Consider the following 26,207-nt stretch of genomic DNA (forward strand, 5'->3'; position numbering starts at 1 on the left):
ATATGTCCATGCTTTAAACATGCAAAACACACACCTTTGCTTCTCAAGAAGTCAATCTTGTCTTTGTGGAGCTTGCTTTTGAATTTCTTGCAAACTGTGAGGCTGTGTTGCTCTCCATTACAATAAACACAAGGTTTTCTGTCCACCAACACTGTTCGTGTATTTGTTATGATGTAGTTATCATTTTCTGTCTTGGGGGGCACAACGACTGTTGTAAACACCTTTTTTGGTTTGAGGGTTTCTACATATTGTGGTTTTATTTTTTGTCTCACAGAATCTTTCGTGTTCATGGTGGTTTCTTTTATGTTCCCATAAAGCGGGTTCAAAAGATACTTGACTTGCCGGTTTACAAAGTCCACAAAATCCTTAAACCTAACTCTTGTCTTTGTTCTTTCTTGTAAGTCGCATGCAAACTTCCTCCAAGGTTCTCTGAGTTTATATGGAAGTTTGTTTACCAGTGCCTTTATATTGGCTGTGTTGTCCAAGTCCTCCATGTAGGTAATGTCTGTCATTGTGTTAGAGCAGCCTGTGAGGAATAATGCGAAGGACTGAAGGGCAACACCGTCTTCTGGCTTGATTGTTGGCCACTCCATGGCTTCTGTTATGTAGGCTTCGGCTATCTTAAAGTCATCACCAAAAAATTCCTTTAACATTTGTTTTGCTTTAGTGTATCCTGCTGAAGATTCCATATTGATGCAGCTCTTTACCAACTCATGTGGTTGTCCACTTGTATATTGTAGTAAAAATTGAAGACAATCCCGGTTGTCACTTGTGCGGCTTTCAATTCCATGTTCTATGGCCCCAATAAAAGATTTGTATTCCAGGGGGTCACCCTTGAATGTTGGAATGGAAAGAGGTGGAAGTAGAGATGCCTTGTGACTCTTCACGAGATACTCTGTGACATTGGCTTGCTGAGATACTGCTTGGCAAAGCCCATCAAGTGTTAATGTCTGTTGTTCTATAATTTCAGTCCTTGGTGCAAATGTAGTCATTTGAATAGATGTGGGGGGAGCATTATGTTTAATGCTACGTGTTGGTAAAGTGGGTGGTGGTACTTGTGTGTTAGGACTAGCAAGTCTTCTAACATCCTTTTTATCAGCTGTATTGATACTGTCTTCTTCTTGTGTGTTTTCATAGTTTTGTAAAACTTCCATTTTAGCGTCACATTCAGCGAGTGCTGTTTGCATTGCATGCATTTCTTTTCGCGCTTTTATTGCAGCTTCTTCCTGTTCTATGGCCAACTTTTCTTGTAAAGCTGCCGCCTTTGCTCTCAATGATACACGCTCCATTTCCGCCTTTAATCTGACAGAAGATGAAGAACATGAACTTCTGCTTCGTGATCCAGCTTTACTTTGACTTCTAGCGGTCCTCTTTGTTGATGTAGACCGACTATCTGCAGGTGACACTTGTTTATTGCATTCTTCCGCTTGCTCAACACGCTTAAAAACATCTTTCATCCACTCCTCACATTTCCAGAAAAAGTCCTCCATCATTTTATTTTTTGGATTAAACCAATTGTTTTGATCTTCCACAAACTCCTCCTCAGACATGAATTTATGAAGATCAGCATTAAGATCCAAAAATTCTTGCTGCAAGCCACTAAAGTCCACACGAAGCTGATTTTTTACAGCATCCACATTAACATCCTCCTCCATTAAGTGCTCAATCTGCGTCATCAAGCGAGTCAATTGAGCCAGTGAGCTCTTGCGTGCCTGCATCTTTCTCATCTTGTGCATTTCTACAGCCTTCTCGGTCATTTTTACTGTCCTTTTTCCACTGTCTTGTGCATCCATTACAAGCCAATATTTCCACAACGAGTCAATAAAAATGCCGATGTGCCGCAGCGTCGCACCGGGACGAGCTCTCTCTCTCTCTCTCTCGTTCACTTTCAAGCAGCGTGCACTCACGTACCTGTCACCTCCTCTTGCAGGCTTGTTCCTCTTGATCCTTTACAGTCAGGCAGTTCCACGTTCCGTTTACTCCACAAAGAGCAAGTTTTTTGACTAAAATGTAGATTCCTAAAGTAGCCTTAAGCTTGACGCTCCTCTACTATCACATTCACTCCGCTTGCTGCGGCAACAACAAAACAAAACTCCAGACGTTCTTCTTCGTTTGTATGGTTTACTTGTGATCTTAATAATTCAAAACATAAAACAGTCACGATGTGGGAACAAATGAATGACAAAATAAAGACAGTTTGTTGCAGTACTAGTTAGAAAAAGTATGAATGACAATAAGTATGAGTGAGGTCAAAAAACTGTGTGGCTCGATTCCACCGCACCTGACAGCAATTACCCATGACACCTTGCGTCCAAAAAACCCCCTTACCACACAGATCCTTCCGCCATATATGCACTTAAAACAGTTACGTCATCAAATCATTTTGACAAATGTAATAATTACAATTAAAGTGAGCTTTATATAATTACTCTAAGCATTCAATATATACATTTTCTTATCATGCAAATAAAGTAAATAGTCCCCTTTTGGCTGAATAAACATAAAGCACCTTCCATAAAATGTAAAATAACTTAAACAGCATTTAGGCTCCTACACCCCTGTTCAACAGGAAGTGAACGTCACCACAAAAGATTAATCCAATACATGCTTAACAAAGCCTGACTGCACTTTGCTTTCACCAGAAACACTCTTTAGTGCAGTGGTTCTCAAATGGGGGTACGCGTACCCCTGGGGGTACTTGAAGGTATGCCAAAGGGTACGTGACATTTTTTTTTAAATATTCTAAAAATAGCAATGATTCAAAAATCCTTTATAAATATATTTATTGAATAATACTTCAAATATTAATGTAAGTTCATAAACTGAAAAATAATACAACAATGCAATATACAGTGTTGACAGCTAGTTTTTTTGTGGACATGTTCCATAAATATTGATGTTAAAGATTTCTTTTTTTTTGTGAAGAAATGTTTAGAATTAATGAATCTAAATGGATCTCTTTTACAATCCCCAAAGAGGGCACTTTAAGTTGATGATTACTTCTATGTGTAGAAATCTTTATAATTGAATCACTTGTTTATTTTTCAACATGTTTTTAGTTACTTGTATATCTTTTTTTCCAAATAGCTCAAGAAAGACCACTACAAATGAGCAATATTTTGCACTGTTATACATTTTGATCAATCAGAAACTGATGAAAAAGTGCTGTATTACTGCTGCTGTATTTACAAAAAATGCTTTGCTCTGATTAGGAGGGGGTACTTGAATTAAAAAAAATGTTCACAGGGGGTACATCACTGAAAAAAGGTTGAGAACCACTGCTTTAGTGCTATTAATACCAAATCCACAGCATGATAACCGCTTTTAAAAATGACGAAAGAAAAAAGAGACGTTTTATTTTCAAATGGGAAAACTGTATGATTTTAATGTCCTTTTTTAATGAGGACTATAGTATGTATATTTTATGCAATGGAAAATGTTTATCTGGTGAAATTTAATAAAGAAAGGAATTTACACATGCAATAGTAAATATCTACCTGTAAACTTGAGATGTAAAAAAACAAGAACATTTCATGTCATATTTTATTGTGACCAAAATTATCACTGTTATCATTATCACAGCATTGTTGAATGTGTTCAAATAGTACTTATGCACAGTGGAATCTTTGAACCAGGTTTTATTAAAAATGTTGAATAAAAGAGACTGACACACAATATACTTTAATTGGCAGAATAAATAATACATTTTGTTCTGGCTTCTAATTCTTTTTTTTATTTGAGTGTTTGAATATGTTGGTCTTCTGTTTTATTTTGTAAAGGTTTTTAAAGGGTTTTTTAAAGGATGAATAAAAAATAGGTTTTGGGTCCATCACTTCCTATTTTCATTCCTTCGGTCTTTTGTCATTAGTCCTTCAAGTATAGATAGATCACTCTGTTCTAAGAGAACACAGTCTGAAGTTTGAAAGTGCACAATTGAGCAATTTTGTTACTCAGGCAACAATCTGTTTATTCAAGTTGGCGTATGTCGTTTCATGATGGGGAAATACATTGTCTCTCGTATTTGTGTTAGCATTTAAGATAGAGCTACCATGCTTCTCAAGTAAATGAGCAGTATCACTTGTGTGTAAGTTTCCCAAAGTGTTATTAATCAGGGTTTTACAATCATTTTAATTTAAAAACATAATGCTAACCATCAAGAGTTGTACCGCAGCTTATCATGATGCCGTTTATCGTAACATCCCTACTGTCATGTTTGCCCAAAGACACGCTCTCATTTGGCCCGTATTTTGCGGCGCCCTACCAATCCACAGCTACCGATCCGATTGGCAACATTCGGGAAAAGATTGCCGTTATCCTTCAGCCCCACCTGGCCTTCAAAATAAAAGCCCCATAGTAGGCAGTCTGGTCTTCCCACCAGCCTGTATGTCATTTGTCATACATTGTAACTTTTTGCTGTATCTGACATTAAAGGGGAACGTCATCTTTTTTGGGAATTTTGCCTATCGTTCACAATCATTATAAGAGACATGACGATGGATGTTCTTAATTTTTTTTCATTGTAAATATTAAATAATTGCGATCAAAATGTTCTTTACTATGGAGCCTATGGGAGCCGCGCGATTCCGCCTATAAAGCCCTTAAAAAAACAATCCAAACATCTCCATTGAGGTTTTATATACATGATATGTGGGCCTACCGAGGATGTCGTAGTGGTTTGTGTTGTGGTTTGTGCAGCCCTTTGAGACACTAGTGATGTAGGGCTATTTAAGTAAACATTGATTGATATAAGTATATATGTAATGTAGTAAAGAGCACATTTTTAATAACATTTAAAGGTACCATATGTATTAATGTGGCCAGAAATGGTACTGCAATCACGGTCAAAATTCTGTTGTCACCTCCCACTCTCCATGACTGAGGTTGCCAGATACGCAGCCGAATCTGAATCCTACTCCAAGTAACTTCAAATGGAAATCGACGAGTCCTACACTGTAGGTTTCTCTTGTTTATGCTTCTTGCAAGATGGTTTAAAAAAGTATTTATGCCACATTTTACTGATATCAATTAGCCAAATGTATTTGTAAAGTTACGCAGCAATATTTTCGTTGGGAGTCGGGACAGATTGTAGGCTTTACCCGGCTAAAATGTCTAGTTTGACCACATGGACCACCGTTGAAATAATTATATATAATAATATATCTAAGGGACAAGCGGTAGAAAAACGGATGGAAAATATTATATATCGCATAGACCTACTTTGATGGCAAGCCAAGGCCAACAATAAAATTACCGCCACATTTCGTTCAGCACAACTCCATGTTGCATCCAACCTGACGCACAGCATTCTCTCCCATGTACGCACATCATCTTCTTTCAGTGCAGGGTGCCATTCTATGAGCCAACCCATGTTACTCAAAAACCATGTTACGCATAAATCATATAGCCTACTACCATGTACACAAAGTAGAAAATCGTTACATGTAATGCATTATATTGTGCCAGGCAAATACCACCCCATATGGGCCTGATGCACATACAGTATCAGAAACTGCACTTAGCCGTGCTAATGTTGGAACGTATTTCCTCAGTGTATCAGCATATTGAGAACGAAATAGGCACTGACACTACTCATATCCATCCCTATAGGTTTTATTTGTCGAAATTATATGTTGCCCTGTCAGTTGGAATACACATCGACATATAGACTAATGGGCATATACAGTATTTCCCCCCCCTTAGCCTATATGTTGATGTGTCATTGACCGGGTTAGCATGCTAAGTAAGCATTACACTAGTTTGATGGTGCTTTGCTCCTACTGGCTTTGTTTGACAAGATCATAAACTGTATTGGACAAAATAGTTGAAATACCAAATGTCTTTTTTCATGTATTACAAGTAATTAGGAAACATAGATTCCTGACGTACTTATTAAAGAGGAAATTAGCATGCTTGGCATCAGATGAAACAATCGTCTACCTTCAATCGTGCATCCCCGATACAAATCCTCGTTCTGTTCCTGGCTTTGTTATGAATGAGTTGAGAATCGTAACAACGCCTTTTAAATGTACTAAGGTCAGACATGTTTAGTAACTTTACCAGTAGCTCGACGAAGAGGGTGGTGTGTAACAGGCAACCTGGATGTGACCCACTCACAGACTTTGAAACTGGTCAAACGGTGGAGGGCGGGGCATCGAAATGTAAACAATAACAAGATTTCAGGGCTGTAAATCTAAATATGAAATAAGCATATCCCGGTTGAACTACCGTTATCAGTTAGAAAGGTATTCGAAAAGAACATGATTTATTAATGCCTTTTGACATACAATGGCCATTTAGTGATGACTTTACATTAAATTATTACATATGGCCCTTTTGGTGTTTACCTATTTTGATCATTTTAATCATACGCAGCATATTAATTTAAAAAAAATGTCTTTGGTCAATGCAGACTTCATGAGAACCAACAAACATAATAAAATATCACTTACTGTACAATATCTGCTGTCATTAGGACTCTGACTGCTATTTACAAGTTAGAATGCATTTTTGAAAATTCCATCCCTTTTATCTTTTATAATGATTGTAAACGATAGGCACAATTAAAAAAAAATAAAAAAGTGCAGTTCCCCTTTAAGCATGTCTGTTTCAGTTAAGTTAATTACCTTCAAAAATGTTGGTATTCAGTAGACAGAGATTACATCCTTGATAGTTTTATTCAAACAGGAAATTAAGAATGTTGGTCTATAAATAATCTGTTTGTTGGAATTTCCTGGTTGTCGCACACTGACCTTTCCCAACTAATTATGTAGTCCTTTTCAATCGGGCATGTTTGATCTGTTCCCAACTAACTTTGGTGTATTTTTTACCCTGTGTCCCATGTAGGCTCGCTACAGGGAGGATTTTGAAAAGAACAAAGGGAAATCTTTCACCGTGGTCACAGACACGCCAGAGCTGCAGAGACTTAAGAAATCGCAGGACCAAGTCAGCAATGTGAGTGTCACTTTTTGTCATTTATTCCCATAAGGATGCGCTCGGGCACACTGCTTGTGAACGTCTTTACTGAAAAGTGGAAGCACAGTTGTTTAGAGTTGTTTACTTCTCACTTCTTGTAATGCAGGATTTTCTTCATTTTTTGGACGTCATCGCATGATTTGCCATGATACATATATTATTTAAAAAGGCAAAATATATGAATATACATTTAAAACAAATCGGTTATTATAAAGTATAGTATTAACATATTTTTTCTTACATAATATTTTGTTCTACTTTTAAATTCTTGCTGCTTAATGTGCAATATACTTTGAGATTTTTTTTCTTTTTTTAGGGATTTCTCCAATCCCTTTAAGTTACTCTTTAATAAGAACAATTGGCAACAAATCTAGCATCAGTTTTTTGTTTTATTGGAGACTGTACTAATGTTTAGAGCAGGGTTAGGGAACTTATGGCTCAGGAGCCAGATGTGGCTCTTTTGATGACTGCATCTGGCTCTCAGATAAATCTTAGCTGACATTGCTTAACACGATAAGTAATGAATAATTCCGCTGGTAATCAGAGGGGTAAAAATAACTTTCAAAATACAAAACATTTGCATGCATTTTAATCCATCCATCCGTCTTCTATCACACCTGTTCAAGAAGTCACATTAATGTAAGAAGTATTTTATTTATTACTGGTTAGCCTCAGAATAACAATGTTATTAGAAACAATCAAAGACTTATTTTTAATGTTGGTCTTACTTAAAAATGCACGCATTTGGTTGTACTCAGTGTAAAAAAATATTATATGGCTCTTATGGAAATACATTTTAAAATATTTGGCTTTCATGGCTCTCTCAGCCAAAAAGGTTCCCGACCCCTGGTTTAGAGACTGTTTGTTTAGAGTGTCCATGACGAAAAGCAAGCTGACGTCACACCTGCTTTGCACTGCTGGGAGCTGTACTCATTAAAAGCCGCCAGTGTCATCTTAAATTCTGAAGACTACAGTCCGCGGGTTTATCTTGAATATATTAAAGTACGTCCACAGCGCGCACACGCTGCCTCTGCTCAAGACAACCCTGTGCAAATGGCTGTGTTATGGTGGTAATTTTTCCGATGGTCTGTGAACACACTGTGTCGGCAGGGAATGAACAAGTGTCGTGTGTCCAGGAGTGAAGCACGGAGGCAGACGTGTGTGCACGGAGGAAATACTTGTTGGAATTAGGCCTGCTGTTAGCTTAAAATTTGCAATAAAAGCTAAAAAGAGTGTCAGACTTTTTCTTATGGACGCCACAATACATTATATCACTTTATTTTATTAGGTGTGGCAGCCAATATGAAGCCCGTACATCGAGGAGAAATCCTAAATGTATCAAACCGGATGTATAGTGTAGCGCTTTTATTCTGAAGCGTGTGATAGTTTTGAGAAAGTGTTTTGACATGTTTTGATGTTGGATCAAATTTTGCGATTAAAAAAGTATTCTTTCAACATCCTGCCGACCGTCTTTCATTTCTGTTGAGCTTTTATGTCATCTTACTTACTAAATCAGTAACAATATAAATGTTATTTTATCACTGCACCTTGATCGTAATCTGAACACTGAAGTTAAGCACCACCCACCCCTGAACGAGCGCACAGTAGGCATTTACTGCAGAGATGTTGCCTCTTTTCACGGCGAAAAAGAGTCCTTTGTTGTCGGGAGAACAACTTGAATCTGATATTTCCGTAAGGTAGTCTTGGCTTTGAACCTAATATTTCCATAAGGTATACTTTCTTCTGTCCAATTCTGCTCGCCTGCGGCTCATTAGTAGCAAGTGAACTGCAGCTAAGTTCCCCCCGTTACGGCACGACCCGAGGGTCAAAAAGAAAGTGTTCACGTTAATCGCCTGTTCAAAATATTAGTGCCCGTATTTAAATTTAGAGTTAACGCGTTATCACGTTAATTACACATTTTTGTGTTGAATTGAGAATTAATTCGGAATTGAATCGTCACGTCAAGAACTGGAATCAAATCGAATCGTAAGGTGTCTTGTGACTTAATTTGTTTAATTAAAAAACTAACGGGACCATTTTTTTTTTCTCAGGCATTACAAAAATAACATTTGACGAAAATCGTGTTGAAATGAGAATCAATTCTTAATTTAATCTTCTCAAAAATCATAATCAAATCGTTAGGTGTTATGATTCATTTTGTTTTATTGAGAAATAAGAAATAAAATGATTTTGTAAATATCAATCAGGTTTCAGGAAACATCACTGCACCATCACTGCTACAATGAAGGTGGTAAATGACATAATTGTAGCGCTTGACAAAAACAGTATTGTGCCTCACTTTCTATTGATCTCTCCAAAGCGTTCGACACAGTAGACCACACTATTTTGAAACGCAGGCTGTTTCTCATTGGACTGTCAGAACATATGTTTGCTTTGTTTTCAAATTATTTAGAAAACAGGACCGAGGGTATCAAATGTGAGGGTGTTTGTTCAGAATTTGTCACTGTTCTAAAAGGGCTGCCTCTGGGATCTGTATTTGGGCCCCTCTTACTTATTTTATACATCAATGATCTTGAACAAGATTTCTCTGATGCTAATATGCATTTTTATGCTGAGGATACACATATTTATTGCTCTGGATCATCTGTTGAACAGGCTGTTAATTCCCTGCAGAAAGCTTTTGTCGCTGTGCAGAATTCACTTATTGACTTAAAACTGGTTCTCAATGTTGACAAGACAAAATTTTGACTGTTTTTCCAACATAGGAAGGTGCCTCGAACACCCTTTAGTGTCCACTCCTAAAGGGAATGTCATAGAAGTGGTGCATGAATATAAATACCTTAGCGTTTTAATTGATGATTGATGGTTTAATTCCGTAATAAGAGATGTTTTTCTTTTGGTCTAAAAAAGCGCCATGTTTCTGCCACATTTGTATCTGTGCTAGATTATGGTGATTTTTTTTTTTTTGTCTTCCGATGGTGAACTGTGTTTGCCAGGCTTCTTTGAGGTTCATCACAAACTGTAGAGCCATGACACATGACTGTGACTTGTACTCTCGAGTGAGACGGGCTTCTCTGTCCGCTAGGAGACAGTGTTATTATTACACTTTTATTCACAAGGCTCTTCTGTGACTATTGCCCGAATACATTTGTGCATTGATTTCACAGAGAAGTACGAACTCTTATGCACTGAGATCCAACAATCAGCTGTTGCTCTCTGTCCCTTATGCTCGCAATGAGCTACGGAAAAAACTTTTGTCTATGCAGCTCCTTGTGCTTGGAACATGCTACAAAGAGACTAGAAGCCAACTGAATTTTTATCCTTAAATGCTTTTAAATCAAAACTGAGAGCATTTGAAGGAGCCTCAGTTATATGTAACTGTTTTACTTGATGTGGGGCGGTTTAGCTCGGTTGGTAGAGCGGCCGTGCCAGCAACTTGAGGATTGGAGGTTCGATTCCCACATCCGCCATCCTAGTCACTGCCGTTGTGTCCTTGGGCAAGACACTTTACCCACCTGCTCCCAGTGCCACCCACACTGTTTTGAATGTAACTTAGACATTGGGTTTCACTATGTAAAGTGCTTTGAGTCACTAGAGAAAAAGCGCTATATAATTATAATTCACTAATGTCTATCCTGTCATTTTAATGTGTAATGTGAATGTAATTTTATGTGTAACTTTGCTGCCTCTTGACAAGGACGCCCTTGAAAAAGAGGTTTTGCATCTTAATGGGATTTTTTGCTGATTAAAGGTTAAATAAAAAATGAAAAACAAACTGTACTATTGTTTCCGTGCATTACACAAATAATATATTGTGGGAATGGTGTTAAATTGAGAATGGACTCTGAATTTAATTTTCACTTAAAAAATCAGAACCGAATGGAATCGTGAGATGTCGTAAATTTTTTATTGTTAAAAAACAAACAAAGCCACTATTTTTCAAATAATATTTTACAAGAATTGTGTTGAATTGAGAATCTATTCTGAATTTATCGTAATTTCAAAAGTCGGAATCAAATCATGAGGTGTCTGTCTTATAATTAATTTTGTTTCTTAAAAAACAAACAACCCCTTGTTTTTGAGTATTACTCATAACATTTCCGAATTGAATCTTCTCTTCAAGAATCAAAATCTAATCATGAGGTGTCTTATGATTATTTTATTTTATTAAAAAAACCACTTTTCTCGCGTATTACACAAATAATATATTACAAAAATCGTGTTAGATTGAGAATCGAATCGAATCGTCACCTCAATAATCTGAATCAAATTAAATTATGAAATATTTTGTCATATTAAAAAACTAACTTATTTTTTTTCCCACACATTACATACACCTACGGCAGGTGGAATATGCCCAATAGTCCGTCTCAACCAAGTACCCCCGTGGAATATTTTTGCAGTTTTAAATAGTGCCCAATTAGAGAGAATAATTTTTTGTAGCGCCATCATCTGATTTATTACAGAACAAAACAGTGCTCATTTAATTGTCTTGTCTGAAACATTTAGAAAGGAAAATTACATGTAAAATCACTTAAATTGTTACAAGGTTTCCGCGGGGCATTAAAAAGCATTAAAAATAATCAAATGGATTTGCGAAAAATAAGGCTTTAAATACGATGTCCAGAGGCATTAAAAAATGTAATACAATTGAAGGACTGGGCCGGTAGTCAATTTGTCAATCAATCAAACGGTAAATAGAAATTATGTTGTGGTCATAGATAAATTACTATATCTCTGGCTTTTAAACTGGACACAAGGTTTCTTAAACGTCTGAAAGAGCTGCCTCCACATCGGCTACTGCGGTGGACGGCAAAATTCAATGACCCCAGGGGCCCAAACTGTGCCATTCTTTGGTCATTTGGTCCTTAACTCTGACATCATTTCATGGTAATAGAAAAGTTCAGATTTTTTTCATTCATAACACTTTGATTTCAGTTGTCTCTAGTTCAACACACACGAGCTAACTTGGCTAATATTAGCAACCCTCGTGACGCAGACACCTCACATGACCTACGGTGGCCTAGGATGGACAACTAAGACAATTCTCACAACAGACCACAACTCTTTATCCTCTGACATTCCCACAGTAAATAAATAATAGTTCCTTCAGCTGTCTGACACTATAAATAACTTGCTCTCGACTGTACCCATTGTAAACAACTGAGGGGGTGTAAAATTGTTTTAGTCAGTTATTGGAGACGTTTAATTGGCTCAGCCTCTTTTTAGTGCATATAAAAGGCTTATTGGCATTTTCCAAAGTCATTCTGTGACATGTCTTTTTTTTTTCATGTTTAAATCAGTTATCTGTTTTTGAACATTTCCTAGTATGATGCTCATTTATTATTGCATAAAACATTTGAATAATTTTTTAAAAATTGTATCCTGATTAAAAACATATCCTCCAGTTTGTAGCTATTAGAAGGCATATTTTCAGAGGATGTCCATCTATTTTCTACGGCTTGTCCCTTTCTGGGTCGCGGGAGGTGCTGGAGCATATGCATTTTTACAGCATGTTTTAAAGAGTTTTCTTTGGATCTTTATTTAGAGAGATCAAGTGCAGTTCCCCTTTAATAATTTTGATTGAAGGTACATTGTGATGATTGACAGGCGTAACCTTATATTTGGCGATTGTGAAAGGCCAGTGAACAAAGTCAGAACACCGGAAGCTTGGGAGGCTACATCCTGTGAACGTACTCATGCTGTAGTGAAATGAATGAATGAAATGAATTGATGTCGGGGGAATGGGAAACTGCAAATTGCAGCAAAAGTGGCTGGCAGGCTAACTTTTCAAAATGTGGTTAAAGTCTGTTGATCACACAAAGAGCTGTTCTGCAGAATGTGCCAAAAGACCTCCAAACTTTTCTCAATGGACATCAATGTGATGAAATCGCACACGATACTAGCTAATTACAAGTCGGCGATTAAATGTGGACAACAGTTAAAAGTGCCAAACTTTTGGCATGACCAAAACAAACACTTCTGGCGTCGCCACCACAACTGTCAGCTGCTACTACCACTGCAGAAAAATAAATAAAAGTAAATTCTCAGATTAAACCGTCTGTTAGCCAATTTTAATTCAGTAGATAATAAAAGTTAATGTTAACTTTTAATCTATTTAAGATTATTATTTTCCTGATACGATACAGATATTGGAGCCTATTATTACAGTTTTGGCTGATGCCGATAGTCAGCAGATACAATATTAGCAGGAATTATACATACTTTTTTTTGTGACGAATGATAAAACAGCTGAGATAGGCTTCCAGCACCCCCCGCAACCCTGAAAGGGACAAGCGGTGTAGAAAATGGATGGATGATAGAAAAGGCTTGATGAAGTTGCATTACTCAAAGAGGTATCAAAAACACTAACATATTTATTATTAACAGTCTCGAATGGACTTACTGTCTTTAAGTTGAAGTGGAGTGGTAATTGTTTTTAAAGGCACATAGTGGCCACAATCATTTGTGAAGTTAAGCTCATGATGCAGTAAAATGAATATGTAAAAGTTTGCTACTTGAAACTTATGTGTGTAATTAATACGCAGTTATAATTGTTTGATACTTGTTTATATTGACAATTGTGCTGTGTCCCACTACAGTATTGCTTGATTAAAATAGGAGAAAAAACCTACTTTGTGTGCTTTTTTTGGAGGACATTTGGATGTTAACTGGCTGTCCAGCTTTGCACAAGCAAACACTCGGAGCGCTTACATTGGCGGCCATATAATGCCATACTTGTTTTTTTGCCGATACCGGACCATTAATCGATATCAATATTGAATCCGGACACCCAATTTGTAGTGTATTAATAATTATGACATCATCCAAAGAGTTAAAATCTTCATTTAATAATTTATGTATTTTTTCCGAGTATAATAATAAAGTTAATAAAGTTATCTACTGTCCATATTGTTGTTCAGCTGAGAATCATAATTATTTTGTACTCTGTATGTGTGCGTGGGTGTGTCTGTGTGTGTCTATATGTAAGGAAAAAAGGGCAAAAATCTGATACAATATTTGAAAAGTCTTGCAGAGGATTTTTTTTTTAAATGCCACAAACATACGTTATATATCAAAACTTAGTGCCAGATTTGTGTTATAAGTGACAAATGGTATTATTATTAGTTATTAGTATACACATTTCAGCTTTTTCTCATTACAATACCTCTTTTTGCACTTTCTTACATTTTTACTGGGTTTTTTCCGACAATACGTTGCAGGTCAACAAAACCCAAGCTGCTCTCTTTAAATGCACCCTAAGCCGCACTTTGGACATCCCTGTAATAATTAATGATAATATACTCCGTCATTTATACCACAAAATTGACATTGTTTTGTCTTTAAATAGATGTAACCTTTACTTTCAGCATTTTTTAAACAAAATAAAATTATATCAAAATGGTCCCCGCTAGGGCTTGCCGATATTGGCTTTTATTAATATTGCGATATTTTTATGCCATATTGCGATATACAATATATATTACAATATTTTGCCTTGGCCTTGAATGAACACTTGATGCATATAATCACAGCAGTATGATGATTCTATGTGGCTACATTAAAACATTCTTCTTCATGCTGCATTAATATATGCTACTTTTAAAATTTCATGCAGAGAGGGAAATCACACCTAAGTCAATTGACCAAAACTGTATTTATTAAATACTCTTCATTCTCTCACGGGTGACTTTTTAAATGAAAGAGCAAAATAATAGTGTTGCTACCTTTTTGTAGTAACACTTCTGCTGCATACTTTGCATATTGCTGTTGTCTGCTGAATATCTTCCCACTTGAAACCAAACCACCGCCAGATGATGGAATCCCTGCTCTTTATTTGGGGCATTATTTGTTCTTCCATATGTGATCAGTTTCGCACCTTCTCTTTTATTGTCACACGCTCTGCTAACGTTAGCCATGCTGCTACCTCTCTGCTCGACGAGAGCGTATGACCCTAGACGCCCGACAGTATGTGACGTATGTAAGGAGGCGGGCTTGTTTTGTCTCTGTGAGAAGGAGTGAGAAACACCAGTAACGTAATGCCCGCAGCTAAAAGCAACTGTGTGAGAACATATAATCGAATATTACGATATAGTCATTTTCTATATCGCACAGAGACAAACCTGCGATATATCGTTTGTATCGATTTATCGCCCAGCCCAAGTCCCCACATACTTTGGCTTTTTGTGATGCAGCACTGGTGGAAGAAGTTTGGACACGCCTGGATTGGGTTAGTAGTATCCCTGTATTTGAGAAGCATTGGTCCATGAAGTGCATTTTATTCATTACCAAAGCTATATTTATGCTCTCTGTCCCACATCAAAAGGCATTAATCTGCCTGTAAATAAGAGCAATGGAGTAGAAAGACACACGTGATTTATTCCATGGCCTCCCTTCCCATGGGAATCACTTTCTCTCTCACACACATCACACATGCTTCACTACATGTAATGACACAGTCAGAGAGGAGGGTGCTGGCTAATCGCCGAGATCAAGGAAGAGTGCGGGCCGCCGAAAAGGTGCATTATGTATTTATGGGTGGGCGCACACAGAAACCACATGATGATGACGAGCAGGATTGAGGCTCGACGCCCCAAATGAGACATCTGCTTGCAATCTGCGCGTCAGACGAGTCCTCCTTCCTTTCCTTTGTTGTCTGCACACAAAAAACTGACATCTTCAATTTCATCTTCTTCCTTTTTATTTACATCTTGTCTCATTGTCCCTCACTTTGAGTTTATTGGGGGAGGAGGGGGGGGGGTTCCATCCACTGCGTATGTCACTTCCTGTAAATCCTCACCATCTGTTCACGCTCGTCAAAAACAAACCCTAGTTATCTCACACACGACAAAAGCAGCGTATTGCTGCTGAGATCATTGTCCTCTCCATCGCTTGGCTCGCCGTCATCGTGCAAACACTCAGTCACTCGCCCTTTGCTAATGGACTCCTCTGCCGCCAAGCACACTGGGCCTTTTGATGGCGTAAATCCTGACCCAGTCCACTCTGAGACAGTCTGCTGACAGCCCGCTATTCATGAGCGGCCAGCTTCACCAGTCACATCTTCTTTTATGTGGAGGCCATCTTTTGTGACACACAATTGAATCCCACCTGAAAGTCGACATGGTTTAAAAGACACATTTCCTCTTCAATGTTGCTGGCTCATTCTGGACCCCCCCACACCCCCCACCTGATCGCTCTGGTGTGTCAGCGACGGTTGCCATGTGTGACATGCTGCCGAGATGTCACATCCTGTCAGCGTCTTCGCTCCCCACCCATCACAGCTCAAGTGCAATTGGGAGACATCTGCTGGAGGAAAAGTGAACCGCATGTTGAATTGTTCTGATTTGTGACGTTTGTGTCCTCCTCTAGATCAAGTACCATGAGGAGTTTGAGAAGAGTAAGACTCCACATCCGCAAGGCAATCCCAGCCCAGGTAGTCCCGTTTATTAAGTGTTTAAATCAGGGGTCTCAAACTCAATTTACCTGGGGGCCACTGGATGCAGAAACTGGGTGAGGCTGGGCCGCAAGAAAATATTTCTTAAAAAAATCTGACATGCACTTTTTAATGAATTGACCTTCTTTGAATGGCTTTCCCGCCCTCGCAACATACTTGCCAACTCTCGCGATCTTTCCAGGAAATACCCGAATGTCAGTGCCCCTCCCGACAATCTCCGGGGAGATCATTCTCTCCCCTCCCGATAATCATTCTCCTGGGGCGATCATTCTCCCGGTTTTCACCTAGACAACATTATTAAGGACGTGCTGTGATGACACTGCTTTCAACGTCCTCCACAACATGTCATCTCGTCCGCTTTTCCACCATACATACAGTGTGCCATCCCAATCACATATTGTATATGGCTTCTACAGACGCACGGAAGAGACTGCAAGACATACTTGACCTACAACCATACAGGTCACACTGAGGTTGGCCGTATAAACAACTTTATCACTGTTACAAATATGCGCCACACTGTGAACCCACACCAAACAAGATTGACAAACACATTTTGGGGGAACATCCGCACCGTAACACAACTTAAACACAACAGAACAAATACCAAGAATCCATTGCAGCCCTAACTCTTCCGGGCTACAATAGGGGGCGGGTTGTATATTGTAGCCTGGATTAGTTAGGGCTGCATGGGATTCTGGGTATTTGGTCTGTTGTGTTGCGGTGCGGATGTTCTCCCAAAATGTGTTTGTCTTTCTTGTTTGGTGTGGGTTCACAGTGTAGCGCATATTTGTAACAGTGTTAAACTTGTTTATAGGCCCACCCTCAGTGTGACCTGTGTGGCTGTTGATCAACTATGTCTTGCAGTCGCGTACTGCGTCTGCAGAAACTTAAAACAACATGTAGTTGGGCTGGCACGCTGTTTATACAGGTTGTTTAGGACTCTAAAGGCAGTGCCTCCACGGTGCCACATTAATATTATTGTTTGGATGTAATCCGGGAGAATAATTACTCCTGAAGGGGCTCTGAAATTTGAGTGTCTCCCGGAAAGTCGAGGGTATGCAAGTATGATGCTGTAAAGCGCCATTCATATATACTCACGGGCCGCACCAACATTAAATTTTCACATTAAGGTGTGGGCCGCAAAATAATGGCTCGCGGGCCGCAATTGGCCGCGTGTTTGAGACCCCTGGTTTAAAGCAACCCCTGCTAGTATGCACTATACATGTTTTGTTCTCAAATCACTCAATGATAACTTAAACCTTTTTTTCTGTTTGTTTTCAGCTGCTTTCCAGCCCATGGCAGTCCCTCAGAACTACCACCGTGATCCTCACCCTGAGCCTGTCTCCCAGGCGGCAGCTGCCCCGCCTCCCAGTGCTGCTGGGGTACGATCCAACTCGCACGGTTCAAAGTTTGAAAAGGAACCTAATTAGCAGGCAAATGTGTTATTGGTAGGCCAGGGGCAGAATTCACTTGAGCAAAACCCCAAGTGTGAATAGAAGATGGAAGAAAGTGTTCAATAACCTCATTGTTTGGATATCGAAATTAAAGTATCATAGGATATAGTGAAACTAGTCGGTTTTGGAGTCAAACTATGGCCACTATTAAAATGTTTTATACAGTACATGCGATTTTATTTAAAAAAACGGACATAACTAACTGTAAAAGAAGTTAACCATTATTTATATTACACTGAAAAAACTTTCAGTCTTGAATGGAGAAACAATTCATATCTTGAAACTTAACCAACACAAATGTAAAAAAAAAAACAAAGCGGAAACTGTTGATATTAAGATGTAAAGTCCCAAATAGCTCTAACTTTAATAAATACAGTAACAAAGGTGAAGTTAAGCAACGGTTTTGTTGATTATCCCAGTTGGAAAAAAATAGTTAACCACCCTTAAAGCAATCATATAATTTTTTTTCGACATATAAAACACTTCCTACATAACATGTATTGGTGGTTCTTTGGTCAAAATGTTGCATGGATTTTTTTACTGATCGTTTTCAAGCCACTTTCTGTTCGCCTCTTCAGGATGCGCCGTTTTGTGCGTGGTCTTATTTACGTGTCTCCTCTATGACGGCGTCTTCTCCTCGTCATCCATGTTTAGCTTCCATATGGCGTGTACTGACAGAAGTTAAAACCATACGCTACTTTGCATTACAAATTACAACAGCGGAGGATGCATGTGCATGTACGAGCCAGTCTGACCACAACAAGAGAATGGAGAAAAAGAAGGCGCTTATTGACTTCAGCGGCGGACTACAATGGCAGAGACACTTTTGGTAAATATCTGCCATGTAGAGATAATATGCTGACGTCACCAATGGCAAAAAAGTCCGCAATGAGACTAATTCCAAACGACTTGTTTCCAGGAAGTATGAAGGAAGGCAAGATAAATTTGCATTCCAAGCCACGATTACTAACAGGTCACATAAAAGGTCTTAAATAAAATTTTGAAAGGTCTTATAAATCTATTACAATATTTGTATTTAAAATCTGCATAAACTTCAGTCTTGCTTTTAAATATTTAGATTTTTGAGAACTCTACAACGTAACTACAAAACGGAACTAAAGTAGGCTACCTGTGATGCCAGGTCGGAAATGATCAATAACCACCAGCTATTGAGCTGTGCACATGTGTTCTTTTAGCACTGCATAGCAGCGGAGAAAAATAAAAAAATAAAAAGCCCACAGCAACGCCAAATTACTTGCATAAGATGAGTAAGTGCACGTTCAACTTTCAATTCCAATTTTCCTTTTGTACTTTTTTTGCCAGCCGTGACTAGCGAGTCTCTGTCGGTAGCAGTCCCGCCTTCACTCAGATAAACAAAGATTGGGGATTACTGACAAGGGTTTATTCCGTTTATTTGCAGACATGAAATGTCTGCGAAAACGTGGAAAAAAACATAATTTTATCGGCAAAGCATCACTTCCGCTTTTTTTCTTTTTTTAGGAAATATATTTAGAAAATGGAATCTATACAAAAATTTTTGAATGCTCGCCTCAGCCGCAGGTACTCGCTATTCCTCTTGCCTCAATGCCTCTCGGAGCCACAACGTTGACGGCTGTCTACTTTGCTTCTAATCATATTTGGATGATTACAATCCTAACACTGTTGCTTCCGAACCAGTTGTAGTTCGAGAGCATTTATTAGATGCCAGCAAGACGGTATATTTGACAGAGATGTCACAACACCGGAAGTATATTACCTGAAAGGTGTGGCTATTGGATAGAGTACTGTGGATGCATTAGGGTTATCTCGATACCAATATTTTGGTACCGGCCTTCCAGAAGCCCACCACATCATTTAAATTGGTTCTCCAGTGGCCCACCACATCATTTATTCTGGCCCTGCAGTTTTCCGCCACATTATTTAACGTGGCTAGCGAAAGGCTAGAAGTAAAAAAGCACTTATGGCCAAATGTATTTGTTCTTTGAATGTGTACAGAAAAACATACAATTGCTTACGATCTTAATATTACTGATTATGCAACAAGGTATTACAAGCATCTGGAAGGCCAAATTAAATGATCTGGAGGGCCACATAAATCATGTGGCGGGAAACTGGAGGGCCATATTAAATGATGAGGTGGGCCATTTGAAATGTAGTCGGAGAACCACATTAAATGATGTGGAGATCAACGTTAAATGATGTGGAGGGTTACATTAAATGTAGCCTAGAACCATATTAAATTATTTGGAGATCCACATTGAATGATGTGGCAGGCCACTGGAGGGTCAATTTAAATGATGTGGTGGGACACTGGTGGGCCACGTGAAATGTAGTGGAGAACCACATTAAATGATTTGGCGGGCCAAATGACCTGGAGGGTCGCCTTAATTGTAGTGTAGAACCACATTAAATTATTTGGAGATCCACGTTAAATGACGTGGCGGACCACTTAAATGACCTCGAGAGCCACATAAAATGATGTGGCAGGGCACTAAAGGGTCACATTAAGTGTATTGTAGAACCACATTAAATGATATGGCGGGGCACGTTAAATGACGTGGGGAGCCACATTAAATAATGTGGCAGGCCACTGGAGGGTCATCTTAAATGACCCGGAGGGCCACATTAAATGATGTGGAGAACCACCTAAATGACGTGGCAGGACACATTAAATGACATGGAAAGCCACGTTAAATGACGTGGTGAGCCACATTAAATGACCTGGAGGGCCACTATAAATGTGCACTTCAGTAATCAACAATTATATCATCTGAGAAATGGACATTGAAACAGTGTAGGTCTGACTTGATATGATATGTACAGCGAGCAGTGAACATAGTGAGCTCAGAAAGTATATACATTTGATTATTTACAATCCGGGGAGGTGGGATGTGATGGGGGAAGGGGTTTAGGCTAGAGTTGTAGTTGCCTGGAGGTGTTCTTTTAGAGCGCTTTTGAAGGAGGATAGAGATGCACTTTCTTTTACACTTGTTGGGAGTGCATTACCAGCCCTGCTTCCACATAATGTTTGACCGTATGTTGTGCTCTCCCTGGTCATGAACCTGATGGCATGTTGCGTCCACAGAAGCGGTACCGGGCGGTGTACGACTACGCCGCCGCCGACGAGGACGAGGTGTCCTTCATGGACGGCGACGTGATCGTGGACGTGCAGCAGATCGACGTGGGCTGGATGTACGGCCGCGTGGAGCGCACCGGCCAGCAGGGCATGCTGCCCGCCAACTACGTGGAGGCCATCTGAGAGGAGGATGAGAAAGGAAGGAAAGGATTTAAAAAAAAAAAAAAAAAGCCCAGTGCCATCTCATATTAAATGCCGCTTCTCTTAATTTAACCTCATTTGACCCTTTCCCCTTTCTCTCTCACTCTCTCTTTCTCTCCCTAACCTCAAGACTTCTTCTGTCCACTTTCTTGTCAGTCCGTGCTGATGTCTGTCTCTATTTGGGTGTGTCTCCTCATCCCTCCATCTCGTCACGCAGCTCCATCCTCGCTACAGCACTTAACTTCCCCACCTCCAAGACAGATCTTTCTTTCTTTCTTTAGCAGTTTTTTTTCTTTTCTGACTGGAACGTGTGTTTCATCTCCAAACTCGACGCTCAAACACTTGTACATTCCTTTGACCTCCGTCCCATGGAGGAGTTTTTGAACTATATATATATATATATATATATATATATATATATATATATATATACTGTGTTAATTGGATTCTCCAGAGAATAGTGCTCGATACCGTGGTAGAGCGCAATATGTATGTGTGGGAAAAATCACAAGACTACTTCATCTCTACAGAACTGTTTCATGAGTGGTTCTCTCAATCATCAGGAGTTTTTTTTTTTTTTCCTGACGATTGAGGGAACCCCTCATGAAACAGTTCTGTAGAGATGAAGTAGTCTTGTGATTTTTCCCACAACATATATATATAGTCTTAATTGGATTATCCAGAGAATAGTGCTCGATACTGTGGTAGAGCACAATATGTATGTGTGGGAAAAATCACAAGACTACTTCATCTCTACAGAACTGTTTCATGAGGGGTTCTCTCAATCATCAGATTTTTTTTTTTCCTGACGATTGAGGGAACCCCTCATGAAACAGTTCTGTAGAGATGAACTATTCTTGTGATTTTTCCCACAACATATATGTATATAGTCTTAATTGGATTATCCAGAGAATAGTGCTTGATACTGTGGTAGAGCACAATATGTATGTGTGGGGAAAAATCACAAGACTACTTTATCTCTACAGAACTGTTTCATGAGGGGTTCTCTCAATCGTCAGGAGATTTTTATTTTTTTTTTCCTGACGATTGAGGGAACCCCTCATGAAACAGTTCTGTAGAGATGAACTAGTCTTGTGATTTTTCCCACAACATATATATGTCTTGATTGGATTATCCAGAGAATAGTGCTCGATACCGTGGTAGGGCGCAATACGTATGTGTGGGAAAAATCACAAGATTACTTCATCCCTTGAGGGAACCCCTCATGAAACAGTTCTGTAGAGATGAAGTAATCTTGTGATTTTTCCCACACATATATATATACATATATATATATATACATACCTGTCTAGCTAATGTGACGCCCACATTGTGGGTCATGTTCAACTGGAAAAGCACAGCTCCTGCTGTTTCCCCTCAAGACATCCTACTTCCTGTTTGCTCCGAAATGGCGTTGACTTTTCCGTCTTTTTTCGTCGCCGTTTTTGCCTATAATGTTGGCAGAGAAAAGAGGTGGAGCCAAGCACAACTTATCGTTTTTAACTGCGAGGACACTTTTTCCGTCTTATCTTCAGTAAATGTCTGTCTCCTTCCTCCTCACTCACGCTGTCCTTCCTTCGTCTTTGTTGTGATAGCCAGATGCTTATTTTCAAAAAAAGAAAAGGATAAAAAAAAAGTGTATTAAACGAATAAACCAGCAATTCAAGTTTGGGTAGTCGGAGTTGGACGTCGCTTGGAAGGAGGGGGGGGCGGTGTGAGCGTTTGTCCGTGTAAATAGTCTCCTTTTCTGACTGCGCTGGGGAAAGTGCGGTGTTTGGGGGCGCTCCCTATGTAGCCAGGGGACATTTTGTACCACGGTGTATGCATCGTTGAGGTCAACTGTGGACGCCGCGCCTGTGCATCGGTGGGGGAATCTTTTTACATGGTGTATGAAAGCATCACAGGCTTTTTTTTTTCTTGTCAGTTTGGGCATTCACACATTTCCGATGACTTCTAAAGGGAGGAACGCAAAGTTTTTGATCAGATTGCTATAGCTACTAATGCCATTCCGGACGTTATTTGTACGAAGATCCTAAAGACAAGCAGTGTTAGGATGGTCTCGAGTGAAGGTGCCTGTCAGTCAACCAAGGTATTTTGTTTCGGTTTTTTTTACATCCAATTTTTGCTCATCAAAAACGTAGCGCCACCTTGTCATTCACGCGCTTGTCCTCGCCGTCTGCTGAACCTGTTGTTCCCTTCAGCCTTCATCGCCCCTCTGTGCTTTCTTCCTCATCATTCCGATCTTCTCGCCATTCTGCTTTATGTACCGTAGGAATCATGTTATTTGCAAGTGGAGCGTGCAGACCAGTTTTGTGCAATTCATCTTGAAATTTTTTTGTTTCGGTATGGTTTTGTTATTTTACAAAATGGAATAAAGATAGCATATGCATATTGACACCGTGTCAAAAATTTAAACAAAAAAGAAAAAAAAATGCAGCATTCTCAGATGTTAGGACCTGAAATCATCTCCTGTCAGCACTTCATCTGTACTGATGACTCTGCAGATTCAATAAAAATGTCATTTTTCTCAAGACTGTTTGGCTCAGGTTTATGCTGTACAACATTTAAGTGTGTTCATTTTGGGCCTTCTGTGTGCACTCATGGAGGCATGAGACGTTCGCGAACAAATTGATCTTTTCAACGGCTCATTTAAGTGAACGTTGAGAACTGATTCCCAGTTGTAAGACGTTTTTTTAATGCATATTCAATTCCCCACTTTGCTGGTTCGTGCCACTCGACTGGCAACAGGACTAGAAAATGAGTCAGTTAAAGGAAACATAATATCCATCCATCCATCTGTTTTATACCGCTTGTCACGTTAGGGGGCGCTGGTGCCTATCTCAGCTACAAAGGGGCGGAAGGCGGGGTACACCCTGGACAAGTCGCCACTTCATCGCAGGGCCAACACAGATAGACAACATTCACACTCCAGGGCCAATATAGTGTTGCCAGTCAACCTATCCCCAGGTGCATGTCTTTGGAAGTGGGAAGAAGCCGGAGTACCTTGAAGGAACCCACGCAGTCACGGGTTGAACATGCAAACTCCACACAGAAAGATCCCCAGCCCAGTATTGAACTCAGGATCTTCAAATTGTGAAGCAGACGCACAAACCCCTTTTTTCTGTGTGTATATAATATGTAAATATTACACGTTATATTGTATATTGCTACTATGGTACATTTTTTTCTATTTATACCTGCATTATCCCTTCCATTCTTGCCCTTTCCATCCTTTGTGACTAAGCTACTGTGTGGAACAATTTCCCTTGTGGATCAATAAAGATTGTGTAAGACTAAGTCTAAACTGGGCAGCATTTGGAAACGTTTTTTACTATGTAATTGCATATATATATATATATATATATATATATATATAATATACACACACATGAACATGCACCTGGGGATAGGTTGATTGGCAACACTAAATTGGCCTTAGTGTGTGAATGTTGTCTGTCTATCTGTGTTGGCACTGTGACGAAGTAGCGACTTGTCCAGGGTGTACGCCGCCTTCCGCCCGAATGCAGCTGAGATAGGCTACAGCGACCCCCGCCAACCCAAAAGGGACAAGCGGTAGAAAAATGGATGGATATATTTTTAGAATTTTATAAACGTATTTTTTCCTTCATTTATTTTTATTCACTTGTAGGGTTAATTCTGAACAGTAGCAGTTCAAGCGCACACACAACAGGTATGGCGATGCAATTTTGTAGTCCCATATTTCTATGTCCTTTTTTTTATTGTAGTTGTATTCTTTTTATATCCATTACTTTTTGATTTTTCATATTGTTAAAATGCAACACATTTTGTTTTTTGGTGAGAGGAAAATGTAAACTAGCGCTGTCACCGTCAAACATAAAAATATGGGTCCGCCTTAATGGAATAATTACGACGCAAACACAACCAATAATACAATTATAGACAATAATTCCCTCAAAGAGAGTAGTAATATTTATGTCAAAATATTCTGATCTACAAATTGTCGCTTGATTTAAAAAAAAAAAAATTTAAATTGCAAGAACGACAATAACGAATTGATTAACGTGGACCCCGACTTAAACAAGTTTAAAAACTTATTCAGGTGTTACCATTTAGTGGTCAATTGTACGGAATATGTACTGTACTGTGCAATCTACTAATAAAAGTTTCAATCAATCAACAAGCCATTGTTTTGAACGGCTGTTTTTAAGGAACGGCTCCTTAAAGGCCTACTGAAATAAGATGTTCTTATTTAAACGGGGATAACAGGTCCATTCTATGTGTCATACTTGATCATTTCGCGATATTGCCATATTTTTGCTGAAAGGATTTAGTAGAGAACATCCACGATAAAGTTCGCAACTGGAGAAAAGCCCTGCCTTTACCGGAAGTCGCAGACGATGACGTCACATGCTGAGGGCTCCTCATATATTCACATTGATTTTAAGAGCCGGCTCCCATCTGAGAGCTATAGCTCTCCTCTCTATGCTTTCGTCTACAAACAAAACTCATAGGGAAGGTAATGTAGCACTTTATATTTGTATTTAAATGTTTACATAAGAATTATGCATCCAAATGAATGACATGGATCGTCCGTAACTGCATGAAGTTAGCATTGACTCTTAACACCCTCCATCCATCCATCCATTTCTACAGCTTATTCCCTTTTGGGGTCGCTGGTGCCTATCTCAGCTACAATCGGGCAGAAGGCGGTGTACACCCTGGACAAGTTGCCACCTCATCGCAGCTCTTAACACCCTGTATTTCTCAGACTTAGACTTCCTTTTTATTGTCATTCAAATTTGAACTTTACAGCACAAATATGAACGAAATTTTGTTGCATTAGCTCTTGGTAGTGCAGGATTAAAAAAAAAAGCAATAAGGTGCGGATATAAATAAATAGATTACTGTACACACAAATACATTGCACTTTTGCATATGCATTCCGGTTTATGGATGTATGTTATATTGTCTTTTTTATTCCAGTGAGGTAATCCATTTTGGGGGGAGTTGAGGGGATGATTTAATTATGATGCGTTCAAGAGTCTTACGGCCTGAGGGAAGAAGCTGTTACAGAACCTGGAGGTTCTGCTACGGAGGCTGCGGA

At 39.1% G+C, this 26,207-nt stretch overlaps 1 protein-coding gene across 1 annotated transcript in view; it reads left to right on the forward strand.

Annotated features, from left to right (window-relative positions):
* The window catches only part of lasp1 (LIM and SH3 protein 1), a 74,532-nt gene extending 50,880 nt beyond the window's left edge, over positions 1–23,652 (forward strand). Inside the window, exons 4-7 of the mRNA XM_061905455.1 lie at positions 6,844–6,951; positions 16,303–16,366; positions 17,672–17,772; positions 20,930–23,652. Of these exons, the coding sequence (XP_061761439.1) occupies positions 6,844–6,951; positions 16,303–16,366; positions 17,672–17,772; positions 20,930–21,103 (447 nt within the window). The 3' untranslated portion in view covers positions 21,104–23,652. The remainder of the gene's footprint in view (positions 1–6,843; positions 6,952–16,302; positions 16,367–17,671; positions 17,773–20,929) is intronic.
* Positions 23,653–26,207: the final 2,555 nt, after the last annotated feature.

The sequence above is a fragment of the Nerophis ophidion genome, linkage group LG07 (assembly GCF_033978795.1).
Source record: "Nerophis ophidion isolate RoL-2023_Sa linkage group LG07, RoL_Noph_v1.0, whole genome shotgun sequence".
NCBI classification, from domain to species: Eukaryota; Metazoa; Chordata; class Actinopteri; order Syngnathiformes; family Syngnathidae; genus Nerophis; species Nerophis ophidion.